At 51.7% G+C, this 18,376-nt stretch overlaps 1 protein-coding gene across 1 annotated transcript in view; it reads left to right on the forward strand.

The window, feature by feature from the left end:
• The first annotated feature begins 9,278 nt into the window (after positions 1 to 9,278).
• The window catches only part of Rfx4 (regulatory factor X4), a 185,243-nt gene continuing 176,145 nt past the window's right edge, over positions 9,279 to 18,376 (forward strand). Inside the window, exon 1 of the mRNA XM_004650240.2 lies at positions 9,279 to 9,729. Within this exon, the coding sequence (XP_004650297.1) occupies positions 9,687 to 9,729 (43 nt within the window). The 5' untranslated portion in view covers positions 9,279 to 9,686. The remainder of the gene's footprint in view (positions 9,730 to 18,376) is intronic.

The following is an 18,376-nucleotide window of genomic DNA, read 5'->3' on the forward strand; positions in this document are numbered from 1 at the left end:
AAGTTGTCTGTCAGGTATTTGGCCACAGCTACGACAAAAGTAGCTAATACAATGGCTGTGGAATTATTGTTGATGTTTTTGATGTGAAAATGAAATTATGGTTGTGTTTTTTTTTAAACCTTGTATTTTAGAGATATATACTGAGAGTATTTAGGAGTTAAAATGTACAATGTATGGAATTTGTTTCAAAATCAACTGGTTTGGGGGAAGATGTTGCGTGGGTTTTTAGATGAAAGGATATCGACTATATATTGATAGTAATTACTTTGGCTACATTGGGAGATTTGTTGCATAATTTCATTCTATTTTATATTTATTTGAAAATTTTTATAGCTTTTTATTTATTTTGTAACTTTTTAATATATTTTTTTAATTTTTATTTATTTATTTGAGAGCGACAGACACAGAGAGAAAGACAGATAGAGGGAGAGAGAGGGAGAGAGAGAGAATGGATGCGCCAGGGCTTCCAGCCTCTGCAAACGAACTCCAGACGCGTGCGCCCCCTTGTGCATCTGGCTAACGTGGGACCTGGGGAGCCGAGCCTCGAACCGGGGTCCTTAGGCTTCACAGGCAAGCGCTTAACCACTAAGCCATCTCTCCAGCCCTATTTTGTAACTTTTTATGTTGATTTATTTTAACAGATTATACTCTTGTCTTCCCTCTCCCCTGTTTCCATTTCCCTCCTTTTATACGCACAATGTACCCTGATCATGACCCCTTCATACCACCCTCTTTTGTCCTCCCTCCACTGAACCCCTTCTTCTTTCCCAACTAGTCCTTCTTCTGTCTTGATGCTATATTTTTGTCCTCATATTATGCAGGCCCTGTGTAGATAGTGTCACCCGTGGTGAGGTCATAAATACAACAGCAACTTAATATCTGGGAGCCTGCAGTGGTTTGAATGGATGTCCTCCAGTAGATTTAGGCATAGTAAAGCTTGAGATCTCCAGCCACCTCCCTGGAGGAGGCGTCCCTGTGGGCGGATCCTAAGGTGAGCGGGGCGGATCTGGAATTTCCAGCCAAAGACATGCAGAGTGCTGGAGTTCTGCCATGATGGTGTCCCTGGAGTGCACTTGCTTGTGCCGCTGGTGGTGGCTTTTGCTTGTCTCTCTGCGTGGACCTGCGGAAGGGGGCCAGCTTCTTCTGCCATTGTGGAGCTCCCCCTCTATCTGTAAGCTTCAAGAAATCCCTTCCTCCATAACTTGTGCCTGGTTTGAAAGTTCATCCCAGAAATGTGAGGCTGACCATGACAGCGCCATTCCAAAGCACTCCTTCCCTTCCTTTGGCCCTTACATTCTTTCTGACACCATTTCCACAATGGTCCCTGGGCCTAGGAAGATGTGACAGATATGTCTCTCTTAGTGCAGAACATTCCACTGTCACGTCTTCTCAGCCCTTTAATGGCTTTTGAGCCTCTACAGTAGTCAACCTCATCTGCAAACAGACAGAGAAAGGGAGAGAGAGAGAAAGAGAGAGAGAATGGATACACCAGGACCTCTAGCCACTGCTAATGAACTCCACATGCATGTACCACCATGTGCTCTGGCTTCTATGGGATCTGAAGAATTGAACCTGGGTCCTTTTGCTTTGCAGGCAAGTGTCTTACCTGCTAAACCATCTCTCCAGCCCCAGCAAACCTATTTAGAATATTACTTTTTTTATTTATCTGCATGTGTTTACGGGGGAGGCTTTATGTGGATACTGAGGAATTGACCCCAGTTTATCAGGCTTTCCAAGCAAGCCCCTTTAACCACCAAGTCTTTGTCTTAGTCTCATCAAACTTTCTTATAGGTACGTATGTTGTAAAGTCAGATTCACACTGCTGGGAGGAACTTCCAAACCAGTCACAGTCTTATGGTACGAAGAGGTTTGTTTTGAGCTTACAGATCCAGAGGGAGCCCCATCAATGGTGGAAGAAGCTGTTTCCATCCATTCAAGAAGAGAGAAACAACCAAACAGCCAGCCAAAAGCAACAAGCCCAAACAGGCAACACACATCAGGGGTCCCGCCAGAGCTCAGACTGCTCTACATACCTTTGGGCTGGAGTTCAGATCTGCCCCCAGTGACACCTCCTCCATGCAGGCAACTGGAGACCTAAGTTACAAGTTTCATTTTATTTTTTAAAAAATATTTCATTTATTTATTAGAGTTGAGAAAGAGAGAGAGAGAGAAAAAAAGGGCACACCAGGGCCTCTAGCCACTGCAAACAAACTCCAGAAGCGTGTGCCGCTACATGCATCTGACTTACGTGGGACCTGGAGAATTGAACCTGGGTCCTTAGGCTTCACAGGCAAGCGTCTTAACCACGAAGCCCTCAAGTTACAAGTTTTAATAAAGTACCTGAGTCTACGGGGGACATACATCCAAACTACCACGACGCGAACTAGGTCTGCTGCGGGATTTCTGAAACCTCCAAGTGCAAGATCTGCTATCACATCTCTTTTAGCAAGCTCCCCTGCTGATTCTGTAGTCCAAATCCGGGCAGTGTTCTATGGACCCCAGCCCTTGCACTGATATCACCAGTCCTAACCTTTCCACACACTCCAGACTTGGATATCAAAATACCACCTTGACCTCTGTCCCTGGATGCCCAACTGGCATCACAAACTACATAACCAAGAAAGAAAATGTGACTTTTCCCAAAACACATTCGCTCCCAGATTCTCCCAACTCATTAAATGGGATCACAACTTATTCTGTCTGTTAAAGCTAAAAACACAGGGTGTCTTCCTCTCTTGTTCTCATTCCCTCCTCACAGTTCATGTGAAGGTTTCCTGTAGCCCCAACACACCTCCTGAACCTGTCCCTTCCACACCATCTCCATGGCCTCTACCATCTTTCAAGTCACCAAATGACTGACCTGGACCCTAATGGCAGGGTTCTATGCCTACCAAACCCATAAGCCTAACCTAGGATGCTACAAGCATGCTGTACAAGCCACCTACAGCCTCAGCGGCTCACCAAGGACGAGAAGTGTCCCCTTCCTAGCCATCAGCCTGGCATGGCTGGGGAAGCGGCTGAGACAGCTCAGCTTCAGCGCATTTGAACTTGAGCTTTGACTGTGTGCTACCTTCCAGTTGGCTCTAACGATCTCTTAATCACCTCAGACCAGCAGCCTTTGGGACATATTGTCCTCATGGGGTTGGCAGAAGTGAAGAGCAAGAAACTCAGGCAGAGACATGTTTTTAAGGCTCTGTTTGCATCACATCGTCCAACAGGGGCAAAGCAAGTCACAAGGCCAAGGTCGAGGGACAAGGACGTGTGCTCTGGCTGGATGCGGAATGGACAGAGAATAGTGACTAGAAGAGGGCACACTCAAGCACAGGGCTACGCAGAGGGCCAGTGGAAGGGCCGAGATAGCGCAGAGAGGAAGGGTAGTTGGGGTGGAGAAGTGGCCAGGGTCAGGCTCCACAACAGCCAGAGGTCTGCGGGTCAGGAAGGAGAGGGAAGCTGGTGGAGCTGAGGAAAGCTGAGGAGGTCAGTGTCGCATGTGGGAGCAGTCAGCTGGATTCCGCAAGAGAGAAGGAGACAAGGAGGAGGAGAAAAATAATGGCTCGATCTGGCAATGTGGCCACAATTGGGAATTTTTTTTTTTTAATTACTTATGGGGCTGGAGAGATGGCTTAGCAGGGAAGGTACCTGCCTGTAAAGCCTAAGGATCCAGGTTCAATTCCCCAGTACACACATAAGCCAGATACACAAGGTGGTACATGCGTCCAGGGTTCGTTTGTAGTGGTTGGAGGCCCTGGTGTGCCCATTCTCTCTCTCTCTATCTGCCTCTTTGTCTCTCCCCGTCTCCAATAAATACATAATTTAAACATTCCACTGTCAAGATAGTAAAAGAGGATCTGGTCCTACTGGAAGGAGGCACAAGTGAATGTAAGAGCTTAGTGTTATGATCCTTTAGCCTGTGACCAAGAGAGGTGGATACTTATCTCTAGCATCAGACAGGGAAGCCTGTTAGCTTGAATCTTTGTGAACATTGAAGTACTTTTGGATCCACTCTCTTGCTCAGCTCTCATTTAACTTGTTTGAGACAGAAACTCAGTAAGTTACCTGGGCCAGCCTTAAACCTGAAATCCTCTTGCTTCAGTCTCCCAAGTTGCCTGGATTATAGAGCTGTGCAATCAGGTCCTGCTTCAGAGATGTTTTCAAACAGCAACGAGGAAGGAGGATGGTTCCAGGTTCCTCAGAACCCCAAGGGCTGTGCAAAAGCCTCTTCCTGGGAGGCCCATGGGGGAGGCGGTGTTCTGAGGGAGCCGCTGGGTTTCAGGTGAAGAAGGTGAGAGAGGTTTAAAGAGAAGATGTTGTGGGTGGCCAGAAGCCTGGTGGTGATGGACCCTGAATTCCACAGACCCATGCGAGGATTTAGGAAGATGTTGTCTTTACAGTTCAGTGTGAAGAAGCGAAGCCCATGTGGGTGAGCTAAGCTGAAAGGACTGACCTCTGGTGGTTTAGGGGACGAGTTCAGATAGGAGACACCTGCTATCTGCTCAATGGTCTCTGAATGAAAGGCTGGTTCTAGCTGGAATGCATGTAGAATGGCCAGTTCTTCCCTGGACTCCCTCTCTTGGGCAAGAGTCACCAGGGCATCTGTGGGCCTCTTTCGGGTTGCTTGATTCTTTCTAGATGTCACATGCCTGGGTTCAAATGATCACTGTTGTTACTTGCTGTGTGACCTTAAGCAAGTAATATCCCTTAAGCCAGGGATAAAAATAGTGCTTGTCTCCCAGGATTGTTGAGATAGCTAAGCGCCAGTCACACTAACAACTGTGACTAGTTCATAGTAATGCTCAGTATAGCTTAGCCATAATTAGTAATTATCTCATCCTCTTAAAAGAGAAGACAACATAGATCAAAACCCACCAGATACACTTTCTTCACTTTTAACATGGTGCAACTATTATTTCAATAACTTATAATGACGTTTATGTCTGGACACTGGAAATAGAGACTCCCAGGGGTTCAGGGAGCTCTTCAGGCTGCCCAGGAGATGATAGTCACCTCCATGTGTCTCTCATCTGGGGATTAGTGACCAACCTGGGCCCGACACAAGGCAAGACAGGCGTTCAAAAACCCAAGACTAGCCAGAGCAAAGAGCAAGAAGGCTTTGGGTTGGATGGGACCTGTGTAGTCCACTCTATTCCACTGGCCAAGGCAAGCCAGTGGCCGCTCTCGGAACTGGTCAAGAGGAGAGGGAGGGAAGAACGATGCAGAGATCGGCAGTCCCTTCTGTACCATCAGACTCATAAGTGAGGGGGAGGAAGCGTTGGATTAAGGCATGCAGGGGCTGTAGGGAATGGCAACATAGGGCAGAGCCTGCTCAAGGATCCCTCTGCCACTTTCTTCTCCATGCTACTCATTCACCCTTTCCGGAGGCTGCGGCCGCACCCAAGTCCATAAGAGTCCTGCCAACCCCACGCCTTCGGGGTTCTGCCTGCCTGCCAGGCTGCACGTCTGGGAAGCTTTATTGGCACTTCGAGCCACCCCTCCCTGCTACCATCTTTTTCTTCCTCTGCCATCATCCTCCACCCCACAGTTGGCCCATCTCAGGAGCCTGGACAGTGCGGATGCTTTCTTCCTTCTCTGAGCACAATCGAGCACCACTAAGACTGGAGAGATGCTTCTTCAGAGTCCTGAGGCCCGTCCGCATTTACTATGCACCTCCATCAGCCACCATAGTCTCTTTTCAACCAGAGACACCCCCCACCGCCCCCCCCCCACAGCAGTGAGCTCCCCACTTGCCACCAAAATGTAGCCACAGCAATGTCTCCAAAATGCAATTTGAGATCTGGATCTTCAAATCAATTGCAGGATAAATTTCTTAGAATAGCCTCAAAATAACATCACCTTCTGCTACTCCCTCCTCAGTTTCCCTTGAGCCAAGCCAGGCTCCGGTTCCCAAGCATACCAAGTATGGGCTCTTATTTGCCCCAGTCTGGTAAATTCAGCTCCTGGCTTGGTCCTCACTTTGGGATGCTTTAACTGGAGCCTCCTGGGTTCATCACCACCTCCCCCATTCTCTCAGCACCCACACCTTTGCCACGTTAGACTGCGACCTTCTACAGGTCAGCCACTGGATCATTATCATGGCCACAGTACCCATCCAGGGGAAAGCCCACCGAGCCCTAGGGGTCCCCCTTTCTACAAGGTGGACAATAATCAGTGCTGATTCTATGTTGAGAATTAAATCACATGTAGGGACCAGACCCTAGGTAGCATTATTTTGAAAACTATGTCCTGCAGTGAAAGTACAAACTACTATTTTTTTTTTTCTGTTGCTCCCCTCACTTTTCTTTTTGGTAAGAATTTTCATACATGGACATACTGTAATTTGATCATAATCCCTCCCCATTACCTTTTTATCTTTTTTTTTTTGGTTTTTCGAGGTAGGGTCTCACCCTGGTCCAGGCTGACCTGGAATTAACTATGTAGTCTCAGGGTGGCCTTGAACTCATGGTGATCCTCCTACCTCTGCCTCCCGAGTGCTGGGATTAAAGACGTGCACCACCACGCCCAGCTTACCTTTTTATCTTATCTCCCACTCCACTGAACATCTTCTTTCCAATGAGTCCCCTTGTATTTTGATGTCTCCTCCACCCCCATCTATGTCGAAGTGTTGATGGAGTCAATATTGTGCAGCTCTTGTGACAGCAGCTATGAGATCAATGATATTTGGAGGATGGCAACACAGAGTACTCCTTCCCACCCTCTGGCTTTTACATGCTTTCTGCCCCGACTTCCACAATGTTCTCAGAGCCTGAGTGTGTGTGTGGGGTGGGGTGGGGGGAGAATCAGATAGCATCATGTTTAAGCTCAAATGTCACTTTCTCGGAGAGATCCACTCCCCGTAGTACTTAGCAGGAGATACTGTGTAGCCTAGTTATCTGTCTCACTTTACTCCAAGGTGAAGTCAGAGAACCTTTGGCCCCTCAGCACTGGACAGGGATCAGGCCTGGCCCTGCTGGCAGCCTGAAACCCTGGGTAAGCTAACAGCCCAGGGCAGCAGCTCACGGCTCACTCCTTCAACTTTGGGTTCCTTTGATTGCCCCTGCCTGAGAGGTCGACCCACCTCAGCTCACCTCAATCTACTTGGGGTGCAATAATTAAAATAATAACAACAACAAACTTATGATGGCTTCGTCTGCCCTCTGCAGGACACCCTTACCCCACAGCATTGGCCAAGGACTGGCCAGTGGACCTCAAGCATTTGGGGAGATGTCGGTTCTCCTCCCTAGGGACCTGAGCCTTGCTGTCACCAAAACACACCTGGTCAAGCTCTGCTCCACCTTTTTTTTTTACCGCTCACCCTTCCGTTGCACCTACCGGGTAGGTGAGGATACCCAGTCACTGGCTCTCTTGACTCTGAGAACCACACCCATGGCCTTGGGCTGCCAAAGGTTTTCTTCCATCAAGGGCCTGGCCAGGGCCTTGCGAGGTACTACTGAGGGTGAGGTTGCGGCTGAGCTCCTTCAGACACAAGCATGGTTAGGGACCAAGTGGCCAGGGCAAGAAGGATCCCTCACAGAGAGGGGGTCCCTCCTACAGGGTCTGGGGAGGCGACACCACAGGACCTCAGGGCAGCGCGAATGAGCCCATCACGGGGTGGGGGCAAGGGGAGATGGGTACCCGGCAGGGAAAGAGCTGCCAGCTGTGGAAACCGCAAACACCTCTTTCCTTTCACACCCACGACCAATCATTTAGTTCCCATGCCAACCTTAAGAGTGGCGGTGTGTGTGTGTGTGTGTATAGGGGGTGGCACTTCACACACGAGGCAGTCGAGACCCCCCCCCCACTCAAAAGATAAGGAACTTTCCGAGCCGAGATTCGAACCCAGGGCAGCCATCAGCCTGCACTTCGCGCCTCCCTTTCTTAAGCTGCGCGCGGGGGGGGGGGGGGTGTGAGAGTTGAACTCGGCACGTGCTGTTCCGTCCCCATCCCCCATTGTGTTTCCCCCACCCCCCGGCCCCGGGCGGGGTGGGGGTAGGGAGGCTTCCCGAAGGCCGGGGGTCCGCGATGCCGGGCCGGGTCTGGGGGTGTCGGGCTGGGGTGGGGGGGGCGAGGCGCGCACCCCGGCGGCGGGAGGGACCGCCCGGCCGCCCCGCCCCCTGCGCGCCGGGCCCGCGGCGCTGCCTCTGTCCATGGTCAGCGCACCGGGGTAACCCGCCTTTCTCTTCCGCCCGCCGAGCCCATTCATATTCTAATCACAGCGCGGCCGGCCCGCGAGCGGCCACTTGCTCCTCGGGGGCCCGCGGGAGACGCCGCCCGCCCCCCCCCCCACTTCCACTTCCAGCCCCTCGGCCCCTCCCGGAGCTCTTTTGCAACTGCGCCGAGGAGGGGGGTCCCTGGGAAAAGTGCGGCCCCACCCGGGCGCCCCGGGCTTCCTCGCTGAACTCCGCGGCTGACTGCGGGGATGGATGGATGGAGGGGGTGGCCGAGGCGGGCACCGGGCGACCGCGGAGGAGGGAGGGATGCAGACAGACAGACTGACCGACCGTGCAGTTAAGGGAAGAGGCACGGAGGTGGGGGTCGGAGTGAGGGTCGCAGAGACTGGTGGGGGGGGCGATAGACCAAGAAGGGCAGAGACAAAGAGACGTGGGGGGCTGCGCCAAGGGGGAAAAGGAGACAGAGAGCCCCGAGAGACAGAGACACTCAGGGAGACCAAGAGGCCTAGAGACAGGAAGGACAAAAGTTCTGGAGGGAGGCGACTCAGACCCTCAACCCCTTCGTGCCAAGCGTTCTTCTCCTCACCCCTCAGGCTGGGGTAGGGTCTTGAGGATCCAGGCCTCACCCCACGCGTGTTCGCGGATTCGCGTGGGAGGAGCTCAAACTATATTCCCCAGCTCTTCTCTCCACCATCCAACATCTACCCCAGAACGAAAGCGGAGAAATGTCTCAAGAAAGGAGTGAGGGGCTCAATCGAGGCGACCAAGGAGCCTCTCCAAGCTCGGGGTGTCCCCTGACACCCCCCGCCCCACCACCACACCACCAACCAAGCCTGCGCGGCGCGGGCCCGATGGGGGAGGGGTGCGGGTGGGGGAGGGAGCCAGATCTAAGCCAATTTTGATTTCGCCTATAATGAGTGCCGGGCGAAGGCTGGAGAAGGCCTCTGGAACTTTAAATAAGAAAAACGTTGCTAATGCTATAATAGAAGGGGGAAGTCGGAGGGCTGGGATTGCGTCGCTCCGAGCCCCCCTTTTCGGAGGCGGCTTTTCTTATTCAAAACAGGCCCACAATGGGCTTCACAGTGCGCCTCGCCACGGCCCCATCTGACGAGCGGCCATTCATCAGGCCGGCTGGCCTATCAATGACATTGCTCCCATCGGGGCTCCTATAAAATGATGCTTTTTCCCATGAAACATCCGCAAACATTTTGACGGGTTTGGCTTGGCCCGACTGGATTACTGAGTGTCCCCCTCGCTCGCTTTCTCTCTCTCTCCTCTCTCCCCTGCTCCCAGCTCCCTTCCTCCTCTTTCTCGCTTCCTCTTTCTCTTTTCTTTCCTCTGGCTCTCTCTCTCTCTCTTTCCCCTTCCTCCTTTATCCTTTTACTCTCTCTCACTCAGCGTCTCTCTCCCTCTCCTTCTTTCTTTCTTCCCTCTCTTCTTCTTCCCTGGGCAACTCTAGCACAGGGGATCCCCAAATATCAGGACTTTTGGGGGGGCGTCTGTGCTGTCCATGGGAAGAGCATGCATTGTGGGTTACTGGAGGAACCCGACATGGATTCCACAGGTCAGTCCTACTGGTGATGCGTGGGGGGGGGGGGCTGGAGGGGGGGAGACCTTGGGAGGGAGGGAGAAAGAAGAAGAGAACTTTAGAAAAGAGTTGCAAGAAGTTCAGGCGGGTCAACTTGACAGTGGAACCCCCTGGGGATGACTGGAGAGGCTGCAAAAGTTTTCAGGCCCGCGCCAAGTGTGTAAGCGGAGGCCTGGAAGAGTGTGTGTGTGTATGTGTGTGTGTAAACGTGTGTGCGCGCGCGCACGCCGAGGAGCGCGCTTTCACTTGCCCTGGACACAAAGTTACGTAAAAAGATGCTCTGGCTCGCGGCGAGCTCGAGATGCTCCCGCAGAAACTCTGCGAACCAATCGCCCCCTCCTGGGCCTCCCTTCCCGCCTTTGGTTTTGGGAACCCTAGAATAACGGTTCTCTCTCTGTCTCTCGGGGTCTGGGGGTGAGGGCCTGGAGGTCAGGCGGAATGCTCCAAAGGCGGGGGGCGGGGGAATGGAAGGCGACGGCTTCGCACAGTGGCTGGGAGGTGGGGACCGGTGCTCCCCCGCGGCAGGAGACGCGCTGCTGGAGGGAGTGGCGGCGGCGAGCCCGGTGGTCCCGGGGGAATCCGCTAGGTCGTGACACGGGAGTTAGGGGCTAGCCGAGAAGGGGGTGTATCTTTCCAGCCTGAAGGGACATCAAACAAGACGCCCCACTTGGAGGCTGGTTAACCTTGCTGGAGGGGAAGGCTGGACGCAGAGCTTCCCGGAGGCCTGGCAGTGAGGTCCGCGAACTGCCCTGCTCTTTGGGGGTTCTGGAGTGGACATCTCTTAGCACGAACATACGCAGCGAGCGCTCCTTTCTGCCGTGGACAGTCCCACCAAAGTTGCAGCGCGCACTGCTAGATCCGAGTTCCTCTCCCGAAGTCCCTTCCATGTGCAACTTCTCGAAAAGTTTGGTCTCTCCTAGAGCCCCCGTTTCCCCAACCAGACCTCTCCCGTCCCGGCTGGGCCGCAGCCTTGGCGTTTCTTTGCGGTTGGCAGAGGGGCATAAATGGGGCGAAGAGGCAGCGCAGTGTGGGCGGAGGCGCTGCTCGAGGGTGCTTGGGGGACACCGCCGCTGAGCCGTGGCGGAGCAACAAGTGCCTTCCAGCCTCAGTCCCCCAACTAACACTGAGAGACCCCAAGCGGGCAGACACACACGGCGGGACGCTCTGCCCATGCCCAACCTTAGGCAGGTTAGAAGAGGATGTCTGGGGGGGGAGGGTCTGGGGTGATCTCGATGTGCCCCCAGACTGTCTTATTCCTGCAGAAAGGTTTCGGGCCTTTCCCGGTATCTGTCGCGGCGCTGGTGGCCGGGACAGCGGAGGTTATCTTCTGTATTCCAGGGTAGTTGTCTGCTCTTTGACATAGCGTTCCTCCACGTCTAACTCCCCAACGTTGATAGGAGCCTCTGGAGAGTGGGGCGAGGCTGAGCCGCGGGTATCCTGCCTGTGTGAGCCACAGACCGAGGCAAAATTAGAGGTGTTGCCTTCCCAGGGCACCGGGCTGTGCAGACCCGCAGGCCCTGCTGGGGTCTTTTCCACCCTCAGTAGAGCTAGCAGCCCTGAAAAGAACCTTTCCATCCCTCCTTCCAATTTTCTTTTAAACCCAAAATCTTGCAAAACAACCTCTTGACCCTCCCTCCCCCAAACATTTAAAGTAAATATATTTAATCAAATCAAACCCACTTCCTCAGAACGTGTGGCTAAGTATTTGCCCGGGGCCAATCAGAATCCCAGGGTCTGCTCGTACCCCAAACCTGCCATGTCCCAGCCGGGGATCATAGCACTGGAGCCCCCTTGGGTGCTAAGGAGATACTGTTTTCCGTCCGGGATGAATCTGGGTCCTGGGTGCTCTGTTCATCCCAACTGCAGATACCTCAAATGGGATCTGAAACCCCAATCTTTTTCCCATCCTCCCCTTTCATAGCTGTGAGATGTTATTCCAGGGCCGCTGTCCTAATGCTCATCATCAAAAGTTTGTGGAAATGGCAACATGGAGAAATTATTCGAGGCGCACTAGGCGCCGTTTCACTTGCAAAATTCAGGACAAGCAAAGTTAGGACTTGCCCAGGTCCGGTCCAGGACCCTTCTCTCGCCTCCCTTGTAAGGAATTTAATCCAATTAGCTTTTCTTCTGGGGTTCCCTTGTTATGTAAAGGTCCTTTCAACCGGGCTTGTGGAGACCAGCGGTCCCTAGTACAGTTCATTGCTGCTCCTCGCCTAGAAGTTTGCGCACGACCAGAGGCCGAATATTACTGTTATTATTTCATTCCGAAAGGGCTCGAACAACCGACTCAGAGCAATTACTGGAGCGAAGTCGGGAGTAACCAGGATCAGAGGGGCTGGCGAGCCGAGAGTCACGGTCCTTTTCTCTTAAAAGGAAAATCCCCGCGAAGTGCCTCGGGCCTGGAGAACGGTTTTGCAGAGACCGGTGCTCTAGTGGCCTGCTTTGGGGCCACTTCAGCGTGACCTGCGGAAATTCGTCCCTTTGTTCCATGCATCGAGCCGGTAATATATTCCTTGAGTTTTTTTTTTTCCCCAAAATACTCAACAAGTGTGGGACTAAGACAATGGCCCCGTCGGGGAAGGCCGAGGAGCCGGCGCGCGCGCCTCCAGCATCCCGCCGCCCAGCCCCGGCAAGCAAAGTCCCTCTACGAAGCCACTCCGGTCGCCACTCTGAGGTCCCCCGAAGCCAACGATCGGGTGCGCCCAGGGACGACCTTCGCACGGGGCGGCCGGGGCGCAGCGTTTGCAGAGAGCTCGGGCGCGCGAGGGTCCCGCGCCACAGCGGTGTGGCCTGCTCCCCTCCACGCGGGCCGCCGTTCGGATCTCATCCAGGCTGTCTTGCCCAGGCGAGTGTTGCCCGGAAATTCGAGAACAGACAGTGGAAAGTGGGTAGAATTTTTGGCTTGCGAGAACTTGGGCCAAGTGGGTCCGGGGCAGCTTGGTCATCTACGCAACAGAGGGGGTCATTTCTTGGTAAACGGGATGATGGTGCATGAGAGAGGTGCGCTGGTAACTCCCCTGGGACGTTTCCTCCCTGTGGCCTCTCAGACCCACCTTCCTTGCCCATCCCCGGGCCCCAGCGCTGGAAGCTGAAGCACTTCTGGAGACGCATCTGCACGCTGGCCCCCGTGGGTGGCAGGGGCACCGGCCTCAGCACCAGGCCAGGACTGGTTCCCTGAGTCCCAACCAGGGACACTCTGGGACGGGGCTTTGCCCGTTGGGCAGAGAACACACAGGAAGGAACTGGGGCTTCCTTTCCGGGTCCCTCGGGGTGCAGAGTCCTGGGCAAGCAGCTTTCTCTCGCCCAGGGAACTTGTCTGTGGCTCGTGGGGACGAGCAGCTAGGATGTGAGCTAGGGTGTGGTCCTTGAGTCAAACCAGACAGCCTCGCCTTCTCCGACGTGCACCGTGTGTGTGTGTGTGTGTGTGTGTGTGTGTGTGTGTGTGTGTGTGTGTGTATACGCGCGCGCGCGGGAGAGAGAGAGGGACATGCGTGCCCCCACCCTTGCCACCTGCTTTGCGTCGGCTTCTGAGTTTTAGCAGCAAGGTCAAGTGAGTGTCGAGTCGTGCCCAGGTTCCCGAGACCCGAGATTGCAGCCCTCGGGCTGTCCACGACCCCAGCACACAGACCTGGCCTGGGGACTGCGCACACTACACAGATTCCCGCAAGGTGGCCCGGGGATCGCCCACTTTCCCTCCCCGCCTGAGGTGCCCAGAGATCCAGAAAAGTTAGCCCTGGGCCCTGGGCTGCTGCTCGGGCCCGGGATTTCCATAGCTGCGCCCGTTCCCCCCCCACCCCTCCCCTTCCCCAGCGCGTCGCCATGGAGACTGCTGGAAGTTGGTGGTGGAAAACAGACCGGGCGCAAAGCAAAATATTATGAGTGCAGTTGGGGTGACTTCAGGGGGGGCGGGGGACCCGAGGGCATGAGCGGGAGCCAGAGGCAGAGGCTGACAACAAAAGGCCGGGTGCGAGGAGGGGAGTGCGCACCGGGGCCTCTGGGGCGCTGTGTGAGTGCCTGATGGTCCAGCTTCCCAGAGGCGCCCAGGTCTCCAATTTCTCCCCAGCAGCTATACCTTTCTCAGCACGCTGGCGCACCCCGGCTCCCACCCCGCCTCTCCGGGTTCGCTTCCAGCCTCCCTGCCTGGCCCGAGTGAGGCGTCAGCTGGGCAGTACGCCCGCCTCCCCCAAGAGCCAGAGGCTCGCCAGCGTGAAAAGTTCTGGCTTTTCTTCCCCACGACCCGTGGGGTCGCCGTAGAGGAATTTTCTCACCCCCACCCCCCACAGTCCTCAAAAGCGATCTGAAAAGGTGATGGGGTTGGGTTAAGGCGGGAGAGACAAGAGGAAGTGCCTAGCCAGACATTTTCTGGGGTGGGGTTGGAGATGGAAAGGAGACCCTATCTAAGACCCTCCACGCTACATCTTTGTATAGTGGGAAGGGTGCTTAGTGCGTTGTGTCTCACTGCTGGCAAGACTGTGGTCAGAGAGCTCCCCCGGGCTCTCCAGCCACTAGACAGAGCCCTCTCCCTGGTTTGGGTTTACTCTAGAATCCACGAAAGGAAGCAGTATTCCTGGGGGGGGGGGGGAGGTTGGCTCTATCTGAGCTATGACCCACTGCCCAGTTAGCGACTTCCTACACAAATCAGTAACATTCTAAAGTATTCAGGGGGAGTCATTTTGGATTTTAACCGTCAAGAACCTTGAATAACTGGATTCAAAAGGTTCTAATTTCCCGTTTCAATGACAGCTGACATGCATTCTTTAACTCTCCAACATCCACCCTGCCTCCGCAAAGGATTTACCAAAAAGGCAGTAGGCTTCCATGGGACTGTGTTCAATATCACATGGGGATAAAGATGTTGAAGCCAGCATCAGAGACCCTCACATATGTTGGAGAGGAGTACACACCTTAGCCAATGTGTCAAAATGCACCATCAAAGGCAACCAGAACCTTGTAGAAGCTTTTAGAGGGAGATGAGTCCCTTCCCACGTCTTGACACCTTTTCTGATGACACTTCAAGGAAAGGATCTCTTTCCCTTTGCCAAGACGCGATTACCTCATGAAAATGTCTGATCAAGCCTGGCACAAGGTTGGAATCTCAGCAATTAGGAGGCTGAAGCTGGGGGATGAACACAAGTTCAAGGTTATCCTGGACTAAGTAACAAGTATCAAGCCAGCCAAGGCTACATAGCAAGATGTGATCTTAAAAAAAAAAAAAAGGTTATAGGGATGGAGAGATGGCTTAGCGGTTAAGCGCTTGCCTGTAAAGCCTAAGGATCCCGGTTTGAGGCTCGATTCTCCAGGACCCACGTTAGCCAGATGCACAAGGGGGCACATGCGTCTGGAGTTCGTTTGCAGTGGCTGGAAGCCCTGGCACGCCCATTCTCTCTCTCTGCCTCTTTCTCTTTCTGTTACTCTTAAATAAATAAATAAAAATGAACAAAAAAATTTTTAAAAATGTTATATTCTAACTAAAATCCTAGTGCTCAATGACAGACCTGTGGCTGTGTGTGTCTGCTGATATGCACAATGACTCCTTCCAGGTACTTTTCTATAGTTTTAAGGACAATGATCACAGGTACTACATGAGGAAGTTAGTATTATGAAGCATAGGGTCCCTTCTCTTCCATTTATAATAGTTTAAGGCTGTGATTCTCAGCTGAGTTGCTGTACGTTTGCCATGCTGACTTTGCCAAAAGGACTGAGAAGGGACAATGAGATGACATCACAAACCGGAATGCAGGCCAGTCAGAGCTCCACTTCCTCAGATCCCTGGGCGCTTCCCCTACATGTTCTGCAGGTCACCTGGGACTCTCTTCGGCTGCCCCTCCAGGGGCCCCGAAGTGCTTCAGGATGAAAAAGGTGGGAGAAAATCCTGGTGTTTTTTTTTTTTTCTGCCCCTGCTCTCATCGCAAATGCTCGCAGTGTGACTGAGGTTTGTGGAAGAGGGGAGGGACTCAAAGATGAATTATTGGGACTTTCAGGTCAAAGTGAAGGAATACTCTGGGTTCTATTCAATCTCATTCAATTGAGCGACAGGCTAGACATGAACAAGGCCACCGTCCACTTTTCCACAGTGTATTTGACAAGAGAAAGGGTGGACACATTGAGAATGATGTGCAAGGTGCCCCAGAGGCAACATGCTCTTGGGTGCACACTCCATGTGACAGCCCAATCCTGGCATGCTTTCACACGTTAAACCATTTTTGCCATACCATGACCCTACATAGACCCTCTACGGGGTCAAAAAGGCTCTGGAACGTGCCTGAAATCACAATTGTTGATCTAGCTATACTTGGCCAAAGTAGAATGACTCCAGGTTAGGAGATGATAGGAAAAGAAGTGGGGAGATGAGATGAGATGAGAGTGGAGAATCACATACCATTTTCTTTGGGCACCAGAGGAACTCCCCCTTCCCATCCCCACCCCAGGAATTATGCAATGAGCCTGCATTGAAGAAGCTGTTAAATAATGGCAGTGAGGGCATGCAGTGTGTCATGGTGACTGAGCACAGACTTCAATGTGGGAAAACCTTGACTTGCTTCGTTTGTTTGTTCATATGTTCATTCATTCATTCAAAAAAAAAAAAAAACCCTACATATCTTCTGTGGATCTGGCATCGTGCTAGATGTTGGGCTTAACACAAATGCTACCTCTAGAGCCAAACTTTGAGACAAGTAAATATAAAACTAGCAAATTTTAGGGATGAAGAGATGGCTTTAGTGGTTAAAGAACTTGCCTGGGAAGCCTAAGGACTCAGGTTCAATTACCCAGGACCCATGTAAGCCAGCTGCACAAGGTGGCGCATGAGTCTGGAGTTCGTTTGCATTGGTTAGAGGTCCTGGTACATCCATTCTCTATCTGCCTGTCACTAAAAAGTAAATAAATAAAATATTTTAAAACACAACAAGAACAGGAATTTCAGCAAATGATAAGCACCGTTGAGGAAGACTTCTATCTGGACTGAGAAAGAGAAAGGGCTGATGGGAATGTAGCTATCTCCCATAAGGCAGCTCTGCCACGAAAGCAGTGTGCCTTTAGCCTGAGTGCCTGGCTGTGAAGGCTTGCCTTTTTGCTTTCTTTCTTTCTTTTTGCATGTAGTGTGGTGTGTGTGTATAAGTGTGTGGGTGCATGTGTGTGGAGGGTGCATGTATGTGTACAAGCAGGTAGGTGTCTTCTTCTATCCACTGTCACCTGTTTCTTTGAGTTACACTAAATCTAAAACTCACCAATTAGGCTACTCTGTCCCTGCCTGCCCAGCATTAGGACAATAAGTGTGCACTGTAACTGCTGCATTTATGTAGGTTCCAGGGATCTGAACTTGGGCCAACATGCTTGTGTGGCCCACTGAGGCATCTCCCTAGCCATGAGCTCTGATTTTTTTTTTTTTGGACTGATACAACCATGTACCACAGTTGCAGAATATAAGATGTGAATGTGGTAACAGAGCTTACACACACACACACACACAAACACACACGGTTCTTACCATATGTCTTCACTCTGCTAAGCATCTCAGTTTAAATGCACATCCTATTCAATGCTCACAGGAATTCTGTAAAAGAGCTGTTGTTCACAGGTTAAATGTACACAGCAACAGGCTAAAGGTACAACCAGCGATGGACCACTGACATGTTCAGTGAGTTTCTGAGCCCCAGAAGCTGGGTTGGCAAGACATATCTTAGCACCTTTTAGCCACGGTTTTGCTATCCAGTTGGTTACTCATGGTGAATCAGTCAAAATACTAAGTGGAAAATTTCAGAAACAACTTTTATCACAGTACAGTTAGATTATTCTGTTTCATTGTTCTGTTGTTAATCTGTTACTGTAATTTAAACGTAACCTTTATCATAGGTAGGCATATATGGGGAAAAAAACCAGAGTTTGGTGCTATCCATGGTTTCAGGCATTCACTGGGTTGACCAGTGGGTAAGTGGGGTCGACCAAACTTGATTGTATGGTACACAGAGCATCCTTAGAGGATGCCCTATGCCTCCGAGGCAAGAAAGAAAATCTACATTTTCATTTTAAAATCCAATATTTTTCACATGCTAGGTATATACTAGGTGCTTAAGATAAGTTGTATTTTTATTATTTTTATAAAAATATTTTCATTTATTTATTTGCAAGCAGAGAGAAAGAGAGACAGACAGACAAAGAAACAGAGAGCAAATGGGCATGTAGCTGCAAATGAGCTCCAGATGCATGTGCTACTTTGTGTACCTGGCTTTATGTGGTACTGGGGAATCAAACCCAGGTTATTGGGCTTTGCAAGCAAGTGCCTTTAACTGCAGAGCCATCTCTCCAGCCCTTACTGCATTTTAAAAAATATCTGATGTGTGCATTGTTGTCCACCCCATTTTATGCAATGGCAGTCTGTCCAAGGAAGAAGGATGTGTATGTGGGGGGAGGGAGGGAGTTATTGGAAGAACCCAGACTTGAGCAGACCACTTTCAACCCACTGTCTACAACTCTGAGAACTATACCCTCAGTCCCATCCTTTCTCTTTTATGAGGGAAAACGTGGCCTTGGAAAGGATGTTCAGTAAAACATATTTATCACTTTAGCAAAAGCAAAGAAAATCATTATTTTCATTCTATTGGAAAGTATTAAAATAATTTTTTAA

This window comes from Jaculus jaculus, chromosome 6 (assembly GCF_020740685.1).
Source record: "Jaculus jaculus isolate mJacJac1 chromosome 6, mJacJac1.mat.Y.cur, whole genome shotgun sequence".
NCBI lineage: Eukaryota > Metazoa > Chordata > Mammalia > Rodentia > Dipodidae > Jaculus > Jaculus jaculus.